At 42.4% G+C, this 20,896-nt stretch overlaps 2 protein-coding genes across 2 annotated transcripts; both read right to left on the bottom strand.

The window, feature by feature from the left end:
* Positions 1 to 1,461: 1,461 nt before the first annotated feature.
* LOC124116621 (inter-alpha-trypsin inhibitor heavy chain H3-like) lies at positions 1,462 to 4,834 on the bottom strand. Its single transcript, XM_046478028.2, has one exon. It carries the CDS (start codon positions 4,645 to 4,647, stop codon positions 2,569 to 2,571), a length of 2,079 nt encoding a protein of 692 aa, XP_046333984.2. The 5' UTR covers positions 4,648 to 4,834; the 3' UTR covers positions 1,462 to 2,568.
* An 8,667-nt stretch (positions 4,835 to 13,501) lies between these two features.
* On the bottom strand, positions 13,502 to 20,287 carry LOC124116611. Its single transcript, XM_046478016.2, has 2 exons — positions 19,954 to 20,287; positions 13,502 to 15,936 (listed from the first exon to the last, which is right to left on the bottom strand). The coding sequence occupies exon 2, from the start codon at positions 15,928 to 15,930 to the stop codon at positions 14,797 to 14,799; it is 1,134 nt and encodes a 377-aa protein (XP_046333972.2). The 5' UTR covers positions 15,931 to 15,936; positions 19,954 to 20,287; the 3' UTR covers positions 13,502 to 14,796.
* Positions 20,288 to 20,896: the final 609 nt, after the last annotated feature.

Here is a 20,896-nt window from a genome sequence, read left to right as displayed (position 1 = left end):
ATATAAATATGCTACTATAGGTGCGACAGTGAGTTGCATGACAATACATGTTTACACATCAAAGTGACCGTATCGCTAGCTCTCCGTACGGCTTCGGTGACAGCACGTGGAGCCGTACAGCCAATGTAAACATAGGATAACTACGCAAACGGAAAAAAAATGTTTTTCACGATTTAGGATATTTTCTCAATGAAAGTTAACCATTCTGTGACATGTGTTTATCTAGATATGTAGACTTATCAAAAATGAAACAGATGAAAAACATATGAAATATCTTGAATGGACTGTGTAAGATATGACGAATCGCCACATGGCGCTGGCCTGTGGCAGAGGTACTATGCTGGCCGCATGGAACTCTGGGTAGGAGAGTGATCAACCAACTGAACGAATCCGGCCGGTTGCACAACTAGTTTTCACTTATATAACATTTTTCCACTGTATTAACATATGAATTTACCAGATGGGCCACTGGGGATATCGCAGCAGGATTTACTTTTGCCATTTCCAACTGCGATGACACGCATCTGCCTCATTCGTGCGAGGCACCCAGCCAGGCAATCAGGACGGCAGAACATCAACGTCGACGCCTGCAGTGGTGCAGACAACACGAAAACACGTTATTTGAGAAGGGTCGTCTTCGTTAGTGAGTCAAGTTTCCTTCAGAAGGTAATGTGTCACCATGGCCATAACGCTTTGTGACGTCAGTTATACCAGAGTGTAAGTTCTGCGTCAATGCACAATATCTTCTCGAGTCAAGTGAGTTAACTGACTATTTAAGTCCAGTTTCCACCCTTGCCGAACTAGGCTGTAATTCCGGAGTTATATTTTGGCTGGACTAGCGAGTCCATGTATAGTCCAACCAAAACTGACTGATGAAATCGACATCCTGTTCGTTAAACAACATAGCGACTGCCGTGCAGAATTCAGTCGATTAACGGATTTCAAAAGATGTCAACAAGATGGAATCGATAGATATTTTCCAAACGTTTTCATGTTTTCAATGAACGTGCTCAAGTGATGTGCTAGAACCGACATGCACTGGGTGAATGTTAAACTTTTCTTCGAACAACTTGAACAGATGGTCTTGACTGGGAGCCGTCATTTTGTTTGAAGCAATAATTGTAAGTGATATGAGGGGTGGAATAGGATTGGTCAGTAGGGGGGACATAGAAGGAATATAACTCGTAATAGCCAATGCCGGCGCTACGATCGAGCCACTAAATTCAAAGGTGGAAACTTGACGTTTACAGTCAGTTACCTTGCATCGTGAAGATGCAATGCACAAGGTGGTCACACTAGCTACAATGTGTTAACTTGCCTCTTAAGCTCTCTTAAACCAATAGTGTGACTCATTTGCAAATTGAAGGAGATTGCTCCTTGTGATATACCTTCATCCACGGCAGTAAATTATTTTGACCTAATCTTTGTTTTTAGTATGCCACAACAACAGAACAGAACAGATATTAGTCAATAGTTTGGGCCACACGACCCTTTAGTACAATTGCCATACAACAGTCTAAAATGTCGTATGACAGCGTCAATAGAATTTTTTTATATTAACGTAGATCGAACATGATGAACAGCAACATATCTCATAACATAATAATTTGTAGTATTTAGAGGACTACACAGATGCATATTTTAAGCGAAGGGTTATATATATAACCACATTCGTGAAATCGGTTGAGTAAATGATACAGCTTATCTTTCGACTTTTGTATTTTCTCTCTCTCTCACATGAAATTCATCTTCTATGCTTCCCAAGTTACATTATAAGTTGTCAACCGACCTCGAGGGGTATATAATGTGATGTACCCTGGGTACCTCGAACCCGACGGCTCCCTCGAGTTCGGTCGACAACGAATTTATCTTACTGACATTCATTCATTCAGGTCACGTTTTACAGTTATCAAATATGACTATTGCATTCGGATAAACATCGGTCCATTTAAACTCAACGATACTTATTTGAGATGTGCATTTCATGACAATGTGCATTTGGGTCTGTCGACAAGATCAGCAAGAAAGGCACACATAAATACTGAACATACAAGAAGATGTAAACAATCAAGTCACGGGTATATGTATTGGTATCCACCCAACAATGGTAAGGCTAACTCCTTAGCTTGTACGACGTTTAAAAAAAGAAAATCAACCTGTCAATCCACATATCAGGATCAGCCAGGTTTGACAGCAAGTGGGTTTAATTTGGGTGGGTAAATTTCTACGAACTGCATCATCTGCGGACACGACGTTGTATTACTGAAATATTGCACATAACACCCCCACTAAAACACTCATTTCAAACTAGTGTCAACAAATTATGAAAGTACGAACATTAACCCGCACAACACAATCTAAAGATTGACTTGCACATGTTGTCAACATCATGTTCCAACGAAGCAGGTGTCCTTGTTCCAGCATGTCCTTAAAATGTCACCATCGTCAAAATCAGCTTGAATGTTACACAGCTGATGATTACAGATATCAAAGTCAGAAAATGTACTACTACTAGTTGAACTCGTTGAACACGATTTGCTCAATGTTGGAGCAAAAATTCAGTTTGTATCACGCACATTTGTAATCCGTATTGACGCATTGTAGGCAGCAAAGAAAACTGACAATCACCATCACTACGTTAACAGCCACGTGCACGAATGCCGAACACGACGCTGGTGCTTGTGCTGCACTTTCTGATGCTGGAATGACGTAACGCTTTCTAAGTTGGAAATCTTGATTAGTTGGCAATGCATTAAACCTGTCGTACGCGTAATCTTCTTCAACTGGCTGTTCCTGTGCAACTACGAACGAGGTCAGAGGAGTGATAAACCCATACGTCAATGACATGTTGAGTGCACGAGCTTCCAGTACCTCACCTTCCTCCATAGAGGTGGCTATTGCCTTCTTCTTCAACAAGTCCTTGATGGTCAGATACGCCCACAGCTTCTCGGTAAACTCTCCAGAGGGTCCAGACAGACGTTTCTTTGAAGCCTCAGGAACTACAAGATGAACAGTTTTAGCAGTGGCCGTAGAACCTTGCACAGTAGCGTCTATGTCATCACCTAGTCTCCTCCCCACAACCACCACTTCTGTTCCAGAGAAGAACTGATTGTATGTTGTTCGAGTCAGCTTTGAAGTGTCCACCTGGTTGGTGTTATACTGAAACTTCACATTGAGGAGCAATGGGATGTTCACTTCTTTAAAGAAATCCGTCAGTTGTTCCGCTGCATCATCCTTTTCATAAATACGTCTCGCAAAGCCTCCATTCTCCCACGATATCTCCTGCAGGAAATTGTAATTCACACCTGAACCAAATCCTAGTGAGAATAAGGCGACCCTGTTGTAAACGTTATTACGTCGGACATTAACACGAATTGTGGATTCTACAGTCTCACCAGAAGTTGGCTGGCCGTCCGTCAGAAAGACGACGATGGCAGCTTTGTTCCTATTTCTCGTATCTCTGAAAACGATTTTCATGGAATCAACCAAAGCAGAATTTATATTTGTGGCTGCCCCAGCTTGAACCTTGGCGTCAACATACACTGTAGCACGTCGAATATTGTTTTGGGTTGCTTGAAGAGGTTCCGTTTGCCATGCGACAGTACCACTACTGAACAGCAATATGTTAAAATAATCTTGTCCATTTAACTGCAGGAGAATCTGTTTCATTGCATCACGAGTTTGTTGAATTTTTCTGCCACCCATTGATCCGCTCACATCAATAACAAATATTACATTTTTCGGGACGGGTGGCAACTCGTCAGATTTGTCAACAGCAAAATAATGAACAAAATAATCATTATTGAGAGCTGAGATGATGTTGCCTCCATCAAATCCATGCTTCAGATCATAGGACACAACAAACTCGCCATCAATGCCTTTGTCAGCGTTGACTTGGGTCTGTCTAGTCACAGGAGGATTGTACGTGACCTGTCGCCTGGACAGAGATGCGATAAGAGTCGCATGTTCTGACGACGCATCCATGACGTCATTACTGTTGGGGGCCCGGTAGGTAAATCTGTCAAAATATTGAGGACCCTCTTCGTAGATAAGATTCAGGGTCAAGTTGTCCACAATCTGCCTGGGTTGGACCATTATCCTCTGTTCATATAAACCCAGCCGTCGCTCCAGCAACTGGAGGTACGTCAGTTCGACGAAGACCTCGCTCTCGGCAGCAACGTTGACCGATGTGGAAAATATGTCCATCCCACGAGCTGAATCTGTAGAATCGTGCCTAATATGTCCCGCCGTCTTCCCCTCTTCTTTAGCCTTGGCATACTTTGTCTGAGCTTCTTTCTTCTTATATACCTTAGATACATAAATCTTGTTATCAATTATCATGGTGAAATTTGATATAAAGGCCGATTCTGGTATCTGCACAGAGAAAGTTGCTTCTGTGCTGTCGGTCTTTGGATTCAAAATAGCACTGGATATTTTGACAGTAGCAAATCTCGACTGAACCCGAGAGCTGATACAGAAATCAGTTATACTGGGTACATGTGCAACTCCAGAAGCTTGTCTTTTAACCCGCGGGGCCAGATGTTTAGATGCTGAAGTGAAGAGCGAGCGTTCGATTGAACACTCTCCCATGCTGATGATTACACACAGTAAGCAGGGGAGTAGCAACATTCCAACTCGTTCCTCCATTATCACCCGCTTGTCACACTACATTTCGTCTGCAGCCACGATATAAGGTTCCAGCAATGTCGACAATGACCACTTGACACGATTTCTTCTCTGGTCATGAAATGAAAGCCTCTGTGTTGATGAATGAAGTTGTTCAAGCTCCACGCAGCTTTATCTGGTTCAGGTCGAAGTGTGCTCGATTGCAACGCGTGCGTCATTCTCTAAATATAGTCCATGATCCTGTACAAAACTCCGCACAGGAAGGTAGTATGCGGCTTGCTGTGTATGGAAAATGTGGATCGAACCACAGGAGTCCGTATCTAAAAATAGACGCCCTCATGCATATTCATGACTTCGGGCTCGCGTGTGGAGATGGTCATGAATATGCATGAGGGCGTCTATTTTTAGATACGGACTCCTGTGATCGAACACAGCGGGTGCAATAGGCCACATCAGGCCACCGTCTCCTATTAACTGCCACGCCCCCACTCGAACAAAGCCGCTCACAGCTGAATCGGGTCTTAGCATATAGACTAATACATTAAAACGCTCGTACAAAAACTAAATGTTTACAATCGCATTTCCTTAAATTATGACATAGGCATAGATTACAGCTGGGAGTATTATGACAATTGTTGAAATAACTCTTTATTATCATGTGTAATACATGGACCGTGGGTAATTAATTACCTAACGCAGTTTTCAGGTAACCTAGTAACTGGTGTCGGTGCATAAAATTAGATGTTGGTGAGAGTAATTATTTAAAACAACAAACCTTTTCTCTTTCTAGAATATTTCAATGGAGAAATCTCTGAAATCTTAATTCTTACTTCTTGTTTTAGTTCACAGTGCATTACAACAATCTCTTAACTGGTTTTCTTTTGCCAAAAACACATTCAAACAAACAGATTGCATGAACATTTGACACATTTCGTGTCTATTTCAGTCAACTCTTTAGATGATAAGTATGGGTGAGGACTTGTTCTGCAGTGACACATGGTAAATCAGTTCTTCTTGAAACGTGTAAGCCTGAATTTAAAACATAATTTTCTGGGACGTGTTTGTTTGTTTGCTTGTTGTTTAACGCTCAGCAATATTCCAGCGATATGACGGTGGTCTGTAAATAATCGGGTCTGGACCAGGCATTCCAGTGATTGACATCTTAAGCATCGATCTATGCAGCTGGGATAAGATGACATCCATTAACGAAGTCAGCAGCCTGACCACCCGATCCCGTTATCGCGTCTTTCGACAGGCACGGGTTGCTGAGGTCGAGGGTTGATATAATCTCATTAAAATCAGATGTCAGTTCTAAACAAAGATCTAAGGACATCCCATTACGGGTCACGTTAGAATGACTAATCAGAGCGTCGCATTAAACTAATCAGAGCGTCGCTTACCAGATCAGGGAAAGTTACACGCGAAATTTGATTTTTAATCATGCAACTTCGAAAAGGTAAACACGGGCTTTACGACTGATTCCGTCAAAATCATCGTTGGTCTGTTGTATTAGTATGGGATAAACACTTGAACGGAAAAGCCTCTGAGATAAAATCTCAGCCATCTATTATTTCTTTTGTTCAGTTTATAAAAAAAATTGATTAGACATTTTTTGCAGTCTGGAACTTCTCCTTGGTCGGTCAAAGTTCGCGAAAGGTCGTTCTACTGTGACTAGTAACGGGAAGTACTTTGTTTAGCGGAAGCGAGAAGTAAGATCTGATTTTAATGAGATTAAGTGTTGATACAGGGTATATGTTAGAGACAATCCAGTGACTGATATCATGAGCAGTTGGGATAAGATGAAATGCATTAACCAAGTCAGCAGCCTCACCACCCGATCCCGTCAGAAGCCTCTTACGACAGGCATGGGTTGCTGAAGACCATTTCTAAACTTGCTCTTCACGGGTCGGGTGTTATATGAAAACTTAGATACATTTTACCATTTGATGCTATGGTATGTATTTGCAAGTGGATGCAGTTAATGTTCATGTTCACCTTGTTTGGTAGACATTATCACGGCAAAGCTACCAGAGCAAACGAGGCACAAACGGACGTAACTGCAATTTCTTACCACCAGGGCTGATATCGATCGCACATTCAACAAAATGCATTGACAAAACATATCAGCCTGGGAGGGGTTATAATACGGTTCTGGTTATGACACTCCTGTGATATAAATGTCTCCATGTTGGCACTATCGCACATGCAAACTACCTCATGTATCCTAGATAGGTATATGTTAAAAAGGGATCTAGTCATAAAACGGTTTCACTTGTTACAGGTTTCCGAGATCATAATTAGTGAATACACGGCGTAGTCTGACAATAGGCTCTGAAATAATATTTACACATTGTTCGGGGTTAAAAGGTATTTTAATAATTATGTAATAGAAAGGAGCCCAGATAGATTTTGTTCCTCTTTTTATCAAAAGACGTTTATTCTGAAGAATTTAGCCACGGTATTACAGTGAAGTATTGTAGACTTGCTTGGGAAATTCTCTGATATTTTTGTTTCAGAGTATGTATGAGCGACAACATATATGTTTGCCTGTTTGCAATGCAATAACTTTGATCTGGAATAGCTACGGGATACGTTAAATGTAAAAATATCCGTCTAAAACATAACATTATCTGCATGGGCATTGTGTAATGTGTTAATGGAGATACCAGTATGCAACAGAACAATTGAGCGTGATTATACATTATTTAACGACATGGATGTAATGGAAATGTTTCACGACAGCGTGTTGCGTAACCTAACTATTCCAGACAACATATGCTGGTTTCACACAGGCTCCTTGTGAGGGAATAAAACGTTATGGTCATACTTTATTTTCAAAAGTTATACCTGTAAATGATAATTGGACGAAAAATGATAGTCGAGCAATTTTGCCAACCTTTGTGTCCATGCTACTTTTCGATTCTTATACACATTGCACTCCGGGTAGAGGTTAGCGTGTATCAACTATTATTATATCACAATATGCAATACTAGGAAGCAGCTGAGAAACACGCGATAAGCTTTGTCAATCGTTTACATTCTCTCTGTATGCCTACTGGATATATGTACACGACATCCGAACACCAAACAATAAACGCCTACATCTTCAATACCAAGAGTAAAATTACCTACATTACTTACTTAATAAATATACGTAGGCATTTAAAGGTCAAACTGAACCAAAGACCAATTGGCTTGTTATAGCCAACATCGTGATGGAGGGCTGGCTGCGTTAGTGTGATATCATACCCGATAAAGTACCTCCTCTCTTTGTTGCGAATCTACCTTACCCACAGTAGAGCGTACGCGATGACACACTGTAGTAATGGAAAACAGGGAAAGCGACATATTACCTCTTAAATTTAGTTTAGTTATGTATTGTGAAAGGTGTAGAATCTTAAGAGATGAAACTATTTAAGCAAAAGCAAAGACGTATCCAGAATAAAACGCCCGAGGCCTATTTTCCTACAAACTAAATAAAATTCAAACTACATGGGTATATACAGTCAATCGCATGTCCGTTCCATTCAACGCCGGCCAACCGATCGTCACCCGTGCCCCATTCTTGCCGGTAGCGGGAGGTCAGGTTGTGGCTGATCGCGTCATTGTACCGGGGGTGCTCATGCTATCAAACACGTGTTTGACGGGCCGAGATCCAATTGTTTTCAAACCTCCTCAAGACAAATTAAGTCGTATGCCGGATACCTCGAGAGAGGGGCATCCTCATTCATCCCAAATAACTCAACAAATTCTCTGGACTCCTGCGTCTGTTACTTCTCACAATCTCCTCGTCATCATCTCCACATGTTACATGCGTTCTTCTTAAATCATGGGAACATACCTATATCTAAGTGTGTGTTATTTCATCATATGCATAATATAATACTGTCTGTAGTGTTATGCTGCACATACAACTCATAAAAACTGGTATGCAGCTGAAGTATTAATGAAATCTGGTAAGGTAAATACAGTAGTGATGTTAAGAAGATGCATTGGTCGGTTGGTGTTGTATTACCTCTATCTCGAGACACACTACGAGGCCGTATGTATAAGTACTATTTGAAGGTATTCTGTGGACGGTCCTGAATTGTAACGTTTTAATACTCACCCAAGGTTTAACACCACCCATTCGCCAGCTTGAGTATTAGAATGAATGATCCGGCCCTTGATAAAAATAACGCCTTCCATAAAAAAAATCCGCACTGTATATTATGGTGAGGATAACTATAAAAGGATATTATCTATACATCTGCTCTTCTGCTTTCCGTATTTTAATACCATCAAAAGTTTTCGTCTTTGAAGCTGGTCGAGTTTGTTTAATGTTATATAAATCCTTAGGGCTGGTCGAATTTCAGGCTTTGGTGAGGTATCGTTATATTGTAAATGTAAATGTTCGAAAATAGCACATTAAATTGTCAACATATCATAGCACATATCTTCAACAGCAGACATTCTCAACGAAAGACATTTATAATTCTCTTTTTATTCATTTTCTGCCGCCACTACTAAAGCTAAGCATGGCGATCAATAACACAGAATAATAGGGATAGCCTTATCTTGTATGTGTTGCATGTGTTGGATACCTTACCACATACATAGAAATAAGACACCTTGCCAGATACCTTAGCCTTTCTGAGAGGTTCTTCACGGGGGCTGACGGACACCGTCCTTATACCACCTTCACATATATGGGCGAGTGAGAATGATTTGGGCCGCTTTTAGCAATATTCCAGTCTATCAAGGCACTTGATACCAGTAAATGCCTTCACGCATTGTATCGATGTACCAACGTTCAAAGTGGCGTTCCCGAAACTCACCCACTCTCCAGCTGTCGAAGACTCCCGCAAGTTGTGAGGCAACTAAACTGAATCGGGTGGTCAGGCTCCTTGATTCGGACGAATATGTGTCGTCGGAGCTTGACGCTGTTGGACGTTGCTTATAACATCGACCATTAGTTTACAGGTAGTCTTGCGATACTGCTGACTGTAGCGTAAACCTAACAAACGTAATATGAATAATTACCTGTGCTGTTGTACTACTTACATAATAGTGTCATTACAACAAAGAAATTGGACTGTTTCTTCAGAAACATCACTGCAATTGTTCCAGCAACCCTCTCACTACTAGACAGAGAAAGCACAATATCATGAAATCGATTTGAAATATAAAATTCCAAACTTTCTTCAAAAGTTGATTTCGAACAGAATTTCGAGGGGCAACTTGCCTGGGCGTCAAGGCGCAGAACTGTTCAGTTTTGACGGCCACGTTTCGAGTTGGGTCCTTGTATGACAGCTTGAGAGACGCCACCTTCAGGTCCAGGCTCTGGTCCAAGTGGTTTCGTGTCCTGCCCAGCAAACCCCGTTTCTCTTCCAAATCACTCGTAGCCCTGAACAAACTTTCATCATCTAATGAACCGATATCCGTGATGGCCCCCAAAGAAGTGCCAAGCTCCACCAATCTTGACTTCCTTCTCGTCATTGCATTTACAGATGTCTTTAGCAATTACACATTTGATTCCATCGCCTCGTTTAAGGTGTTGCGCATATCCACTATAGGTGCCACCAAAGCTTCCTGCATTTTATCCAGCTGATAAACCATGTCAGAAAAGAAATTTACTGTTTCTTCCGTCTTCAAATCAGTATTTTCTTCAGCGGATTCCAAATCACATATAAGAGCATCTATATCTTCCTTTGTTTGTAACAGCTGCTGCCTCATGACCTGGTCGGCTCCTGCAGGTCTTGTGTTGTCTTATGACACACTCGGCGCAGGCAAGCAGGCAACAGGTAATGCAATAGCGTGTTCTACGTAAACTGTGAAACCTACACTCATCCCTTTTGTCCTGTATCAATTTCTGAAGGATGCCATCAGTTGGGTAAGACCGGTCTCCTCTGAACGATGTTTTGCAAAGCGGGCATGGGCAGTGATTTGAAGTCCGAGACTTGACGTAGTCGAGGAGGCACTTCCGGCACAGTCTGTGTGCATAGGGAAGCAACTTGGGCTCCTCAAATACATTAGTGCAAATGGGGCAGATGAGGTCTTCATAAAAAAATTCTTGAATCCATTACAAGTCTGAAACAGATGAGTCAACCCGATAAGAATTACTCATTATAATTTTCAGTATGACTTGAAATCTCTCGGACGTAGAGACATACACTAATAATTGATACATCTTTGTTTTCATTCTTTGTTGACCAGCTTCCCGTCATTCAGAAGCAACAAAGAAAACCACGTAGATCTATCCACAAGGTCATTAGTGGCAATGCCATAACTGAACCAGAGATTATAGTTAAAAACTATGTTAAAGGTTTAGCTTCTAAACAGTCAGTAACAACCACGAAACAACCAGCAGTCACATACATAAGCCAAACCTTCTCAAAATAAAACTAAAAGTACCACCGAGCCAGTAGAGGAACCATCCGGGGCTGTTAACCTATTGTACAACAGTGCCAGTGACGATGATTCGACAATATCCGATGACGTGTGTAATCACTGTCAGCCAAGTGAGGTCCAATGAACGTCACTGTTCTTCGTTCAGTGGGGGCAGTGCATGTACACCACTGGGTACACTTTCAGTGTGTGTGCTTCCGACTCATGACACATTTTCTTGCCCTTATCAACTGTTATCTACCGACACAGAAATGTCAGTTGATAAATATAGGCTAGAATTCTTAATAAAGTATATTACGCACAAATTGTACGTACTGAGCTGTCGTATATAGCGACATTTGTGTGCACGTGAATGGATGATAAATGGAAATGGCTTCGGTATTAAAACAAACCTTTCAGTCACGATTTCCTTATAGTTGAAGAGATCAATGAGTATACACAATGAAATCGTATATTTTAACATAGAATTCCGTTACACCTCCCCTCTATCCACGAATCAATTAAGGTTACGCGAGCAAGGCGGATCCAGCACTTCACGTGATGTAGCCTACATTGTAGGGTCTTGACTGTAGGACTGACCGTGACATTATAAAGTGGTATATAGGTAGGTATAACACTAGTCTATAGATGTAAACACATTTGAAGATACATCTGTGTGTTTAAAGTTGATTTTGACCGCCCGGCCAAGTTGGACCCAACACATGACATTATAAAGTGGTATATAGGTAGATTTAATACTAATCTAAAGATGTAAACACATTTGAAGATACATCTGTGTGTTTAAAGTTGATTTTGACCGCCCGGGCAAAGTCGGACCGAACCCTTCTGAGTGAGATTTTCTTAAGAAAAGTAAAATTACTTCCCTTAAACGGCCCAGATTTCTTTAAATGCGATATACTGTGACATTATAAAGTGGTTTATAGGTAGATATAGCACTAATCTATATATGTAAACACATAGGAAGATACATCTGTGTGTTTAAAGTTGATTTTGACAGCACGGGCCAAGTCGGACCCAACACATGCCAAACACTTTTGATAGAGACTATGTTGAGAATGTAGAGGGAAAAGGGCTTCACTTTGATCCCCTTGTTTTCTTTAAATACTGCGATCTGAGACACTATAAAGTGGTATTTTGGTAGATAGTATAATAGTTTATAGGTGTGAATCCATTTGATGATACGTATGTGAGTTTAAAGATGATTTTGACAGCCTGGGCCAAGTCGGACCGAACACTTGTGTGACTGTTGAAAGTATAGGGAGAAGAGGTCTACTTAGCCAACGTGTCTACTTTAAATACGATGAACAGTGACATTATAAAGTGGTATTTACTTAGATATAGTACGATCCTATAAATATAAACGCTATGCCGACAGATGGAAATTTGTATCACGATAGCTAGAAGTATTTGATACGTGTCAAATCTTATTTCGTTTAACGATTGCTCTTTTACATGTTACCTAGACGCTTACACACAGCTCCACTTTCTGGTTTTCAAGCGAATTACTCCGAATCACTTAATTATGGTGCACTTTTTTGTTTGGTGATTGTTCATTAATGTCATGTGTGTATGTTGCATCAATTATATGTAGGTATGATCGCCAATAATGAAGTGATTAGCCAATAACACTTTGGCCCGTCTTGGCCCGGCCCGGTCCGACTTTTAGGCAATGTCGGACTGTAGGAGTAGACCCCATCGTGGCTCTCGACTAGGGTGGAGTTGGTCAGAATCAGAATCAAAGTCAGAATCACGGTCTCCAAAATGACATCTGGTTGAAATCGAATACGCCAAAGGGAGATAACTGCAATGAGGTTGCAAGCTCCTTACTGCGTGGTGGCATCAGATGACACTGTGAAAAGAGTCGGGCTTGTCTCGTCCCAACCACAAGCATAAGTTATTATATTTTGAAACTTGTGACCATCACTCTTACAATTCACTCGCTGAGCTTGTGTGGGAAGAAAGTCCAAAGCGACGCGGAGGTCTTTAGTTTTACCACTTACATGTTTGTGAACAGTGACGTCACACGCAGAATCTCACTTATCACTTATCACATCCCCTCTCAAGAGTTTGTTGTTAAACGCCGCACTCAGTAATATTACAGCTATATGAAGACGGTCTGTAAATAATCGAGTCTGGACCAGACAATCTAGTGATTGACAGCATGAGCATCGATTCACACCATTCGGACCGATGACATGCATCAATCAAGTCAGCGAGCCTGACCACCCGATCCCGTAAGTCTCCTCTTACGACAAGCTTAGTCACCTTTTACAGCAAGCATGGGTTGCTGAAGACCTATTCTATTCCGGATCTTCACGGGTCAGCTTGGCAAAAACGCTTCCCCAAATCCACTGGAACTTGTTTTCGCTATTTGTTTTAATTTTTCAAAAGGTGCAGGATGTCGAAACCAATCTCATTAAAATCAGATCTTAGTTCTCGCTACCGCGTAGCGAGAACTAAGATCTGATTTTAATGAGATTGTGTCGAAACTTTCCGTGGGCCACCCTACAGAAAGCGTATCTCAATGTTGCTCAAAGTCAAGTTTGGTTTCCTTGACAACCATTGGCGAAAACATGCTCTTTGCCATTGTTCCCAAATGTATGCAGAAAATGGTTTCAATTTTTGCACCTGCTTTGATGTGTGTAGCCACTTTGGTGACACCAACTATTACACTGTGAAGGTTGAATCGAGATCAAAATTCATAATATTGCGAAAACAGAAACACACATGTCAGTCTCCACAACTAACTACACCAATGCCAAATGTTAACAATTACATTTGGGGAATGATGGCCGATTATTAGTCATTAATTTTAAATATTTCGGCTCGTGAAAGTAAAAAGTCGTAACGAGATCAAGCATCAAATTGGCCCCCAAACCGTTTTACACTGATTCATTAATAATTATTCATGCAGATATGACTGAATTATGGCCAAGATGACATTTTCAGCATGTTTAAAATTGTATCGGAATTCTGTTTGCACTTTTGTTGGGGACACCATAGCTGGGATCGTTCATACAAAGTTTCAGCTGTATAGACATTGTAGTTTCAGAGAAGATATCCGAAAGTTAACGACGGACCACGACATAATTAAGCTCACCGTATGACTGGTTGGAGATAAGAAACAAACAAACAAACAAACATGTTGATCTATACTGGACATAAGAACAGAATCACGTGTTTAATACACATGTATTTAAAATATAACCCAATCTCATTCAAATTTGATGTTTATAGTGCTAGCTACCGCTACACATAGATCTTTGGACATCCCATTACAGGTCACGTCAGGACGACCCTTCATCTGACCAAACAGACCAAAAGTGAAAGTCCGAATGAAGGGACTTTTCATTGCCCGTGGGAAGTACTCCCATTCAAGCTAGGCCATCTATCAGACATTCATGAATTTTCGTTTGTTCAGTTTTCAAACTGTGAAACAAGATTTTTTTTATAAAAATATGTTTCAAAGCATAATCTGGAATGGAAGATGGAAGTCTCCAGTTTGAAACTAATATCGAAAAGCTCGAGAAAGTTGCTTTCTGATTGGCTAATGAAGACTTTCTCTTCTTCCTGAATATTTCATTGGTCGGTCAAAGTTCGCGAAAGGTCATTCTGACCTGTACTGGGATGTCCTCAGATCTTTGTGTAACTGTTGCGAGCACTAAAGTCTGATTTTTATGAGATTAAAACTTATCGGGACTTCGAGATCTACAAAACTAAATATTCCCACCAAATAGTTATCATAATACCAATTACATTCTGATTACCCCAGTTCTTTCCCTGCTAAATAGGTAAGATTATTCCAAATTGATGCGCTAGTTGATATATTAGTTCTTTTGATACAGACTCGATCATTACCCAGCTGCATTTCTTGAAGCCTCGAACAAAACCATGACTGAACTCATGCCTGACATCGTAACAACCGTGGTGTCTTTCATATGAGGCCAACAACAGGTAAAGCACTATAAATGCATAACATAAAGTAACAGTGAGTTTTATCAGGTGCAACCCATATCCCTGAATGACATTTCCACGACACTGGGGTTGAAACGTGTGGAAAACGTCCGAGTTGAAATGTATCTCGTCAGGTGCACAGGACGCTGATGGCTTCAACAAGGCAACACCCAGGACCAGATCTGCACCCAAGAGTTGTGGTATTGTAAGTCGGAAGTCGTGTTTGTCCTCTATTGCAATCGAAGCCTCAAACAAAGCTTCATTTGACTTCTTGTCCAAACCTTTCCCCGAGGAACCCTTTAGTTTCCGAGTCTCGACGTATAGATTGCTCTTTCCTCTGACACACCCAGTGCTTTTCTGGTTATTCAAATCCAGTCTTTCCGTTAGTTTATCTTGCATATCTATGACAGTTTCCTTCAGAATCTTCTTCTCCAGTTGATCATGGATTTCTGTATTACCTGCTGAAGTCGCTTTCAAAGATGCACTTTGCTCTCGCCATTCAGAGATCGGGAGGAGAACGTCTATTGCAATGATATGTTTCTTCATCTGTGTGTCCATATCTGCTGTTCCTTCTGATAGCTTTCCAGAAGTCTTCACGTGTTCTTCACGAGTGTGATGCTTCTCAGTAAAGCACTTGGGGCACACAAGCTGGCAGCAGCAGTCGCCACAGTATCGGGTCTGAGAAAACGAATGGAACTTGTACATCCTGATCGGAAGTCTTATTCTGTCAAGTATTTCACTCTGAAGACCAGGATCGGTTGGATGTGTTCGATATCCTGTAAAAGGGGTTTGGCAGAGAGCACAGGGGAATGTCTCAGCGATTGAATCAGCATATATCTTAGAGGTGTTGAGGCAGGCTCCATAGAGTCCAAGTGCGCAGGAAAGCTCCACCTTGAGCTCCACATGAATCTCAGTGCATCTAGGACAATGCAGGTCCACCTTGGATAGTTCACAACCCTCCATTGTTATCTGAAACATAGTATATTAAAATCCGTGATTATAATCTCGGAAATAACTTTAAATTTCCAAAATTGTAAGATATATTAGTTTCTATCAATAATTGTATGATGATAATAGACAATGTTGGGAAATCATTACAACCGGTTTTGAAGTATGACACGATATGTTATGACCGTCCGTATTGAAGATCGATAGGGGTAAGATGGGGAATTACTAAGTTGACTTTATTGGGTCAGTAATACGTAATATCGCCACAATTTATGTCAAATAACTCACTCACTTATCATTCACTCGACGATGCATACTGCAGTGAGTCTACCAATGGCGAGCTGAGGGAGTCAAACTCCCCAAGCAGCCCCTAGCCAAGTTCAGCCTAGCAGCCCCTAGCCAAGTTCAGCCTAGCAGCCCCTCGCCAACTTCAGCCTAGCAGCCCCTCGCCAACTTCAGCCTAGCAGCCCCTAGCCAAGCTCAGCCTAGCAGCCCCTAGCCAAGTTCAGCCTAGCAGCCCCTAGCCAAGTTCAGCCTAGCAGCCCCTAGCCAAGCTCAGCCTAGCAGCCCCTAGCCAACTTTAGCCTAGCAGCCCCTAGCCAAGCTCAGCCTAGCAGCCCCTAGCCAAGCTCAGCCTAGCAGCCCCTAGCCAAGCTCAGCCTAGCAGCCCCTAGCCAAGCTCAGCCTAGCAGCCCCTAGCCAACTTTAGCCTAGCAGCCCCTAGCCAAGTTCAGCCTAGCAGCCCCTAGCCAAGTTCAGCCTAGCAGCCCCTAGCCAAGCTCAGCCTAGCAGCCCCTAGCCAAGCTCAGCCTAGCAGCCCCTAGCCAACTTCAGCCTAGCAGCCCCTCGCCAACTTCAGCCTAGCAGCCCCTAGCCAAGTTCAGCCTAGCAGCCCCTAGCCAAGCTCAGCCTAGCAGCCCCTAGCCAAGTTAAGCCTAGAAGCCCCTCGCCAAGTTCAGGCCTAAGACGTTGACACAAAAGTCTCCCAATCATGTCCCAGACGTGTTCAATGAGGGAAGGTGTGTGCTCAGTGCTGGTCATGGCACTGTATGGATGTTGTGAAGCTAGAGTTGAGCACTCACGATTCGTGCACGGTGAGCACGGGCGTTGTGGTCCTGAATCACAAAACGTCGACCCACACACCTTGCAAACGGTGCAACAAAGGGTGTCAGTATGTTGTCCCGATAGTACTGTCCAGTGACCCTTCCTTTCACAATATGGAATGGGGGTCGCTCAATCACAGTGATGTCACCCCACACCATAACCGATCCATGGCCAAATCTGTCAACACAAAACGTCGACCCACACGTCGCGCAAACGGTGCAACAAAGGGTGTCAGTATGTTGTCCCGATAGTACAGTCCACTGACCCATCCTTGCACAATATGGAGTGGGGTTCTCTCAATCAGTGACGCCAGCCCACCCTATAACCGATCCACCGCCAATACTGTCATGAGGTCATGAGGTCGCCAGACACGAGCAAGCCAATCAAGGAAGAACAAAGTGAATCGGGACTCATCTCAACACATGATACGTGACCAGCAACGATTACGCAAGTTTCGACGTTGAGTACACCCTTGACGTCTGTTGCCAATAAGACGATTCGTATGGGGCGGCACAACACATGGCCGTCGAGCATGGAGATGACCTGCATGTGGACAGTTTCTAGTATGACCCGTAACTCGTACTCCAGTAGCCTGATGAAAGTTTGATCAGCAATTTGATTCGTCGTTCGAACTACATTTCTTAGAACCAGATTTCGGATCAATTAATCCTGTACTCTTGTCGTTGACCTGGGACGCCCTGAACGGGATCAGTCGTCAGATTGTTTGGTTTGCTGTGCTAATCACAGACTGTGTAACATTGAATGTATTGTTAATGTACGTGACAGTTTCCAGCAAACTCGTCAAACTGTCCCATACGTAAAAACGTAGTCAGCAATGCACTGAAAACAAGAAGACAGGATCATGTTAGGCCAGAAATACATACCAAATTTGCACCCCTTCTTTCGCCATCTGCATCATTAAATGGGTACCTTTCGATGTGAAAGCAGTACGAAAGTTCGAGGACATTAAAATATCGAACAAAGCGGTCAACAATGCCTCGAGTAAGTCAGGGTTTCCGTGGATATCCCAGACGACGACCTTCCATGAGGGGACGTTTGTACCGTCGTGGATACAGATCCAAGGGGGTCGCTCCAGAAGAGGGGGTGGCAGTGACCACGCAGCTCGACAGAACAAGCACCGTCGAAGCCAGTGGAGAAGCTCAATTCTTATGTCTCAATTCTTGACAAGGTTGTTGGGTGTCATGTTGATTTAGGTGACAGTGAAAATAGTTTTAAAATACCAGATGCCAGAAACATTAGAGTTAATAAAGTGGAGGAAATACACATTGGTAGTGAAATTATGAAATTCATTGACAGGAGAGTAATTGTTGAAGCAGAACAAGATGTGTTTTCTCGCGGTGACTTGTTTGATGCATGTCATCGTATCCCAGTTGCGTAGATCGATGCGCATGACGTCAATCACTGGATTGTCTAGTCCAGACTCGATTATTTACAGATCGGTAAGACACATGAATGAGCTGGAGATACTAGCAGCTTTGTGTGTTCTCAAATCTCTAAGTGGTAACAAAAGCAAATGCCAAAGCAACATAAGATTAAATCAATGCTATGGGTGGCAGCAAATCTAGAGGGAGTAACCACTGGCTACACAAGAGTGGGACTGATGCATAGAAAACAGGTTCATTTGGGTCAGTGCTTACCATGTCCCAGGGCCAAACAAAGCCAGTAGCAGATGAGGAATCGAGAAAGTCCGATCGTAGAACTGAATGGATGCTTAACTGAGAGGTGTTTGGGAAGATGTAGTCTTATGAGCTATACAATATGCTGACCTGTTTGCGCCAAGACTCAACAAAAATATACAGATATGTCTCTTAGGTTCTAGACCCATCACCAGATGCATTTAGCCAATCTTGGTATGACACGTATATGTGTATGTTCCCGCCCTTCAGTCTGATCAGCTTGTGTATTCAGAGGTTGGAGAAGGAGGGGGAGGGTGGGCTCCAACTGGCCCACACAGCCGTGGTACATATCCCTCTTGGGGATGAGGAGTCAGCTCTGCATGTGATCACAGTTGGAGCTAGTGAGTGAGTTGGGTTTAACGCCGTTGTGAACAGTATTCCAGTTATATCACGGCGAGTTGGAAGGTTTTTTTTAATCTGATCCCATGATATGCAGATTTCTAAAAGGTGTTTATCAGGTTAGACCATCTAGATCTCGCTATCAGGGGATATGGGATGTTTCTTGTATGTCTATATCTGTGCAATCTATGGGAGATAACTCTTGTCTAGGCCGTATCATTTAGCACTGAAAATGGGATGAAAATCCCATAGGATGCAGTCTCTCCAGACACTCAAAATGAATTACATGAAGCAAACTGACAATTGTTTTGTGTTTGCACTTGGAACTGTCAAACAGAGTAAGTCTGGAAGTCTTTTTCAGAGTGTTAAAAAACGTTTGATGTTTGTGACAATCTTTGTGCATTGAGTTGTATCAGGCTTTTTGTTCTAGCAACCTCAGGAATGAGATGTCTACATAAGCAGCTCCTCATCAGCAGCCACCTCTGCCTACATCAAGGGCCACAATAGCCCGTTGTTTGAAACTGGTACTGAATTTGGTGGTCACTGACATCCGCGTCATTCTGTTTCTGTACTTGCGGGAAGTGATTTTTGCTATTATTACAAAAGTATGCGTGATGTTTAACCTAACAAGGGGCGGTCGGGTAGCCTAGTGGTTAAAGCGTTCGCTCGTCACGCTGAAGACCCGGGTTCGATTCCCGACATGGGTACAATGTGTGAAGCCCATTTCTGGTGTCCCCCGCCGTGATATTGCTGGAATATTGCTAAAAGCGGCGTAAAACCAAACTCACTCACCATTAACCTAACAAACAATATAATAGTGCACGTTGTATAAGTGATTCGCCTTTTCAATGTTATCCAGACACAAAATCCTGCTGTCAAAATCACAATAAGCACGTACCTGATCAATCCAAGTGGCTCTTTATATCCTTGGGCGACCTCGGCAATCCCGCATCTCGAGGCAGTGTCGAGCAGACAGTACCCCGTCTTGGCCCCTATAGTGGCCGTTTTCCCCAAGGACTCTGATCAGAATAAAACTGACAGGCAATAGGCCTATAAAGCATCTATCCGAGCGCCGCGTTGTGCTGGGCCAGGACAACCCACCGCGTCTCTCTGCTATGAATCATCATGTCCATGTAATTATAGTACAAAACGAACCCAAAGTAAAAGTAGACGTCCTCCCATTGGCCATGAAATATCTTAAGCCAGCCAGTTACGCTCGGTGTTCGGTGGAACACGGTTTGCGATCAATAAGTGTAGTTGTGGAATTGAAGGTGAACCATGAGATTTGCGCATGCACTGGGCTGCATGTCTATATATTCTTCTTTCCACTCACTCATGTTAGCAATTTGACTGGATGGCTATTTTAGGATGGAATCTGGCTTAAAACGAAGCATTAATGAGCAGTTGGTCCAGGGTACTAGTATTTACCAAAATAGAATGGCAATATAATGTACAGGACAAAGGAGTATGTCTGACATGGTTAGTTTAGTGTAAGGTATTACACTGACTAGAATATAGGCCCCAAAGACGGCGCGGGACTAATGGGAGTGGTCAGGCTTGGACTTGGTTGATGCATGTCATTGTATTCCAAATGCGTGGATTGTCTGGTCCAGACTTGATTATTTACAGATTGCCGTATAGCTGGCTGAGTGCGGCGTCAAACAACAAACAACAACAACGAATATAGGCCCATGGGCCCTATCATATGATTTACTTCAACATTTTTATGGACTTGTTTCATAACCATGAGCTCACCCTTCAACATAATGTAAACTAGAAAGTGTTTTTACTCGTAAAAACATATGTCTCCCCCCACTCCCCTAACACCCATTCATTCGTTT

Source organism: Haliotis rufescens, unplaced genomic scaffold (genome assembly GCF_023055435.1).
Source record: "Haliotis rufescens isolate VD_foot unplaced genomic scaffold, xgHalRufe1.0.p SCAF_12, whole genome shotgun sequence".
Classification (NCBI taxonomy): domain Eukaryota; kingdom Metazoa; phylum Mollusca; class Gastropoda; order Lepetellida; family Haliotidae; genus Haliotis; species Haliotis rufescens.
This window is presented reverse-complemented; position numbering and strand designations above follow the sequence as displayed.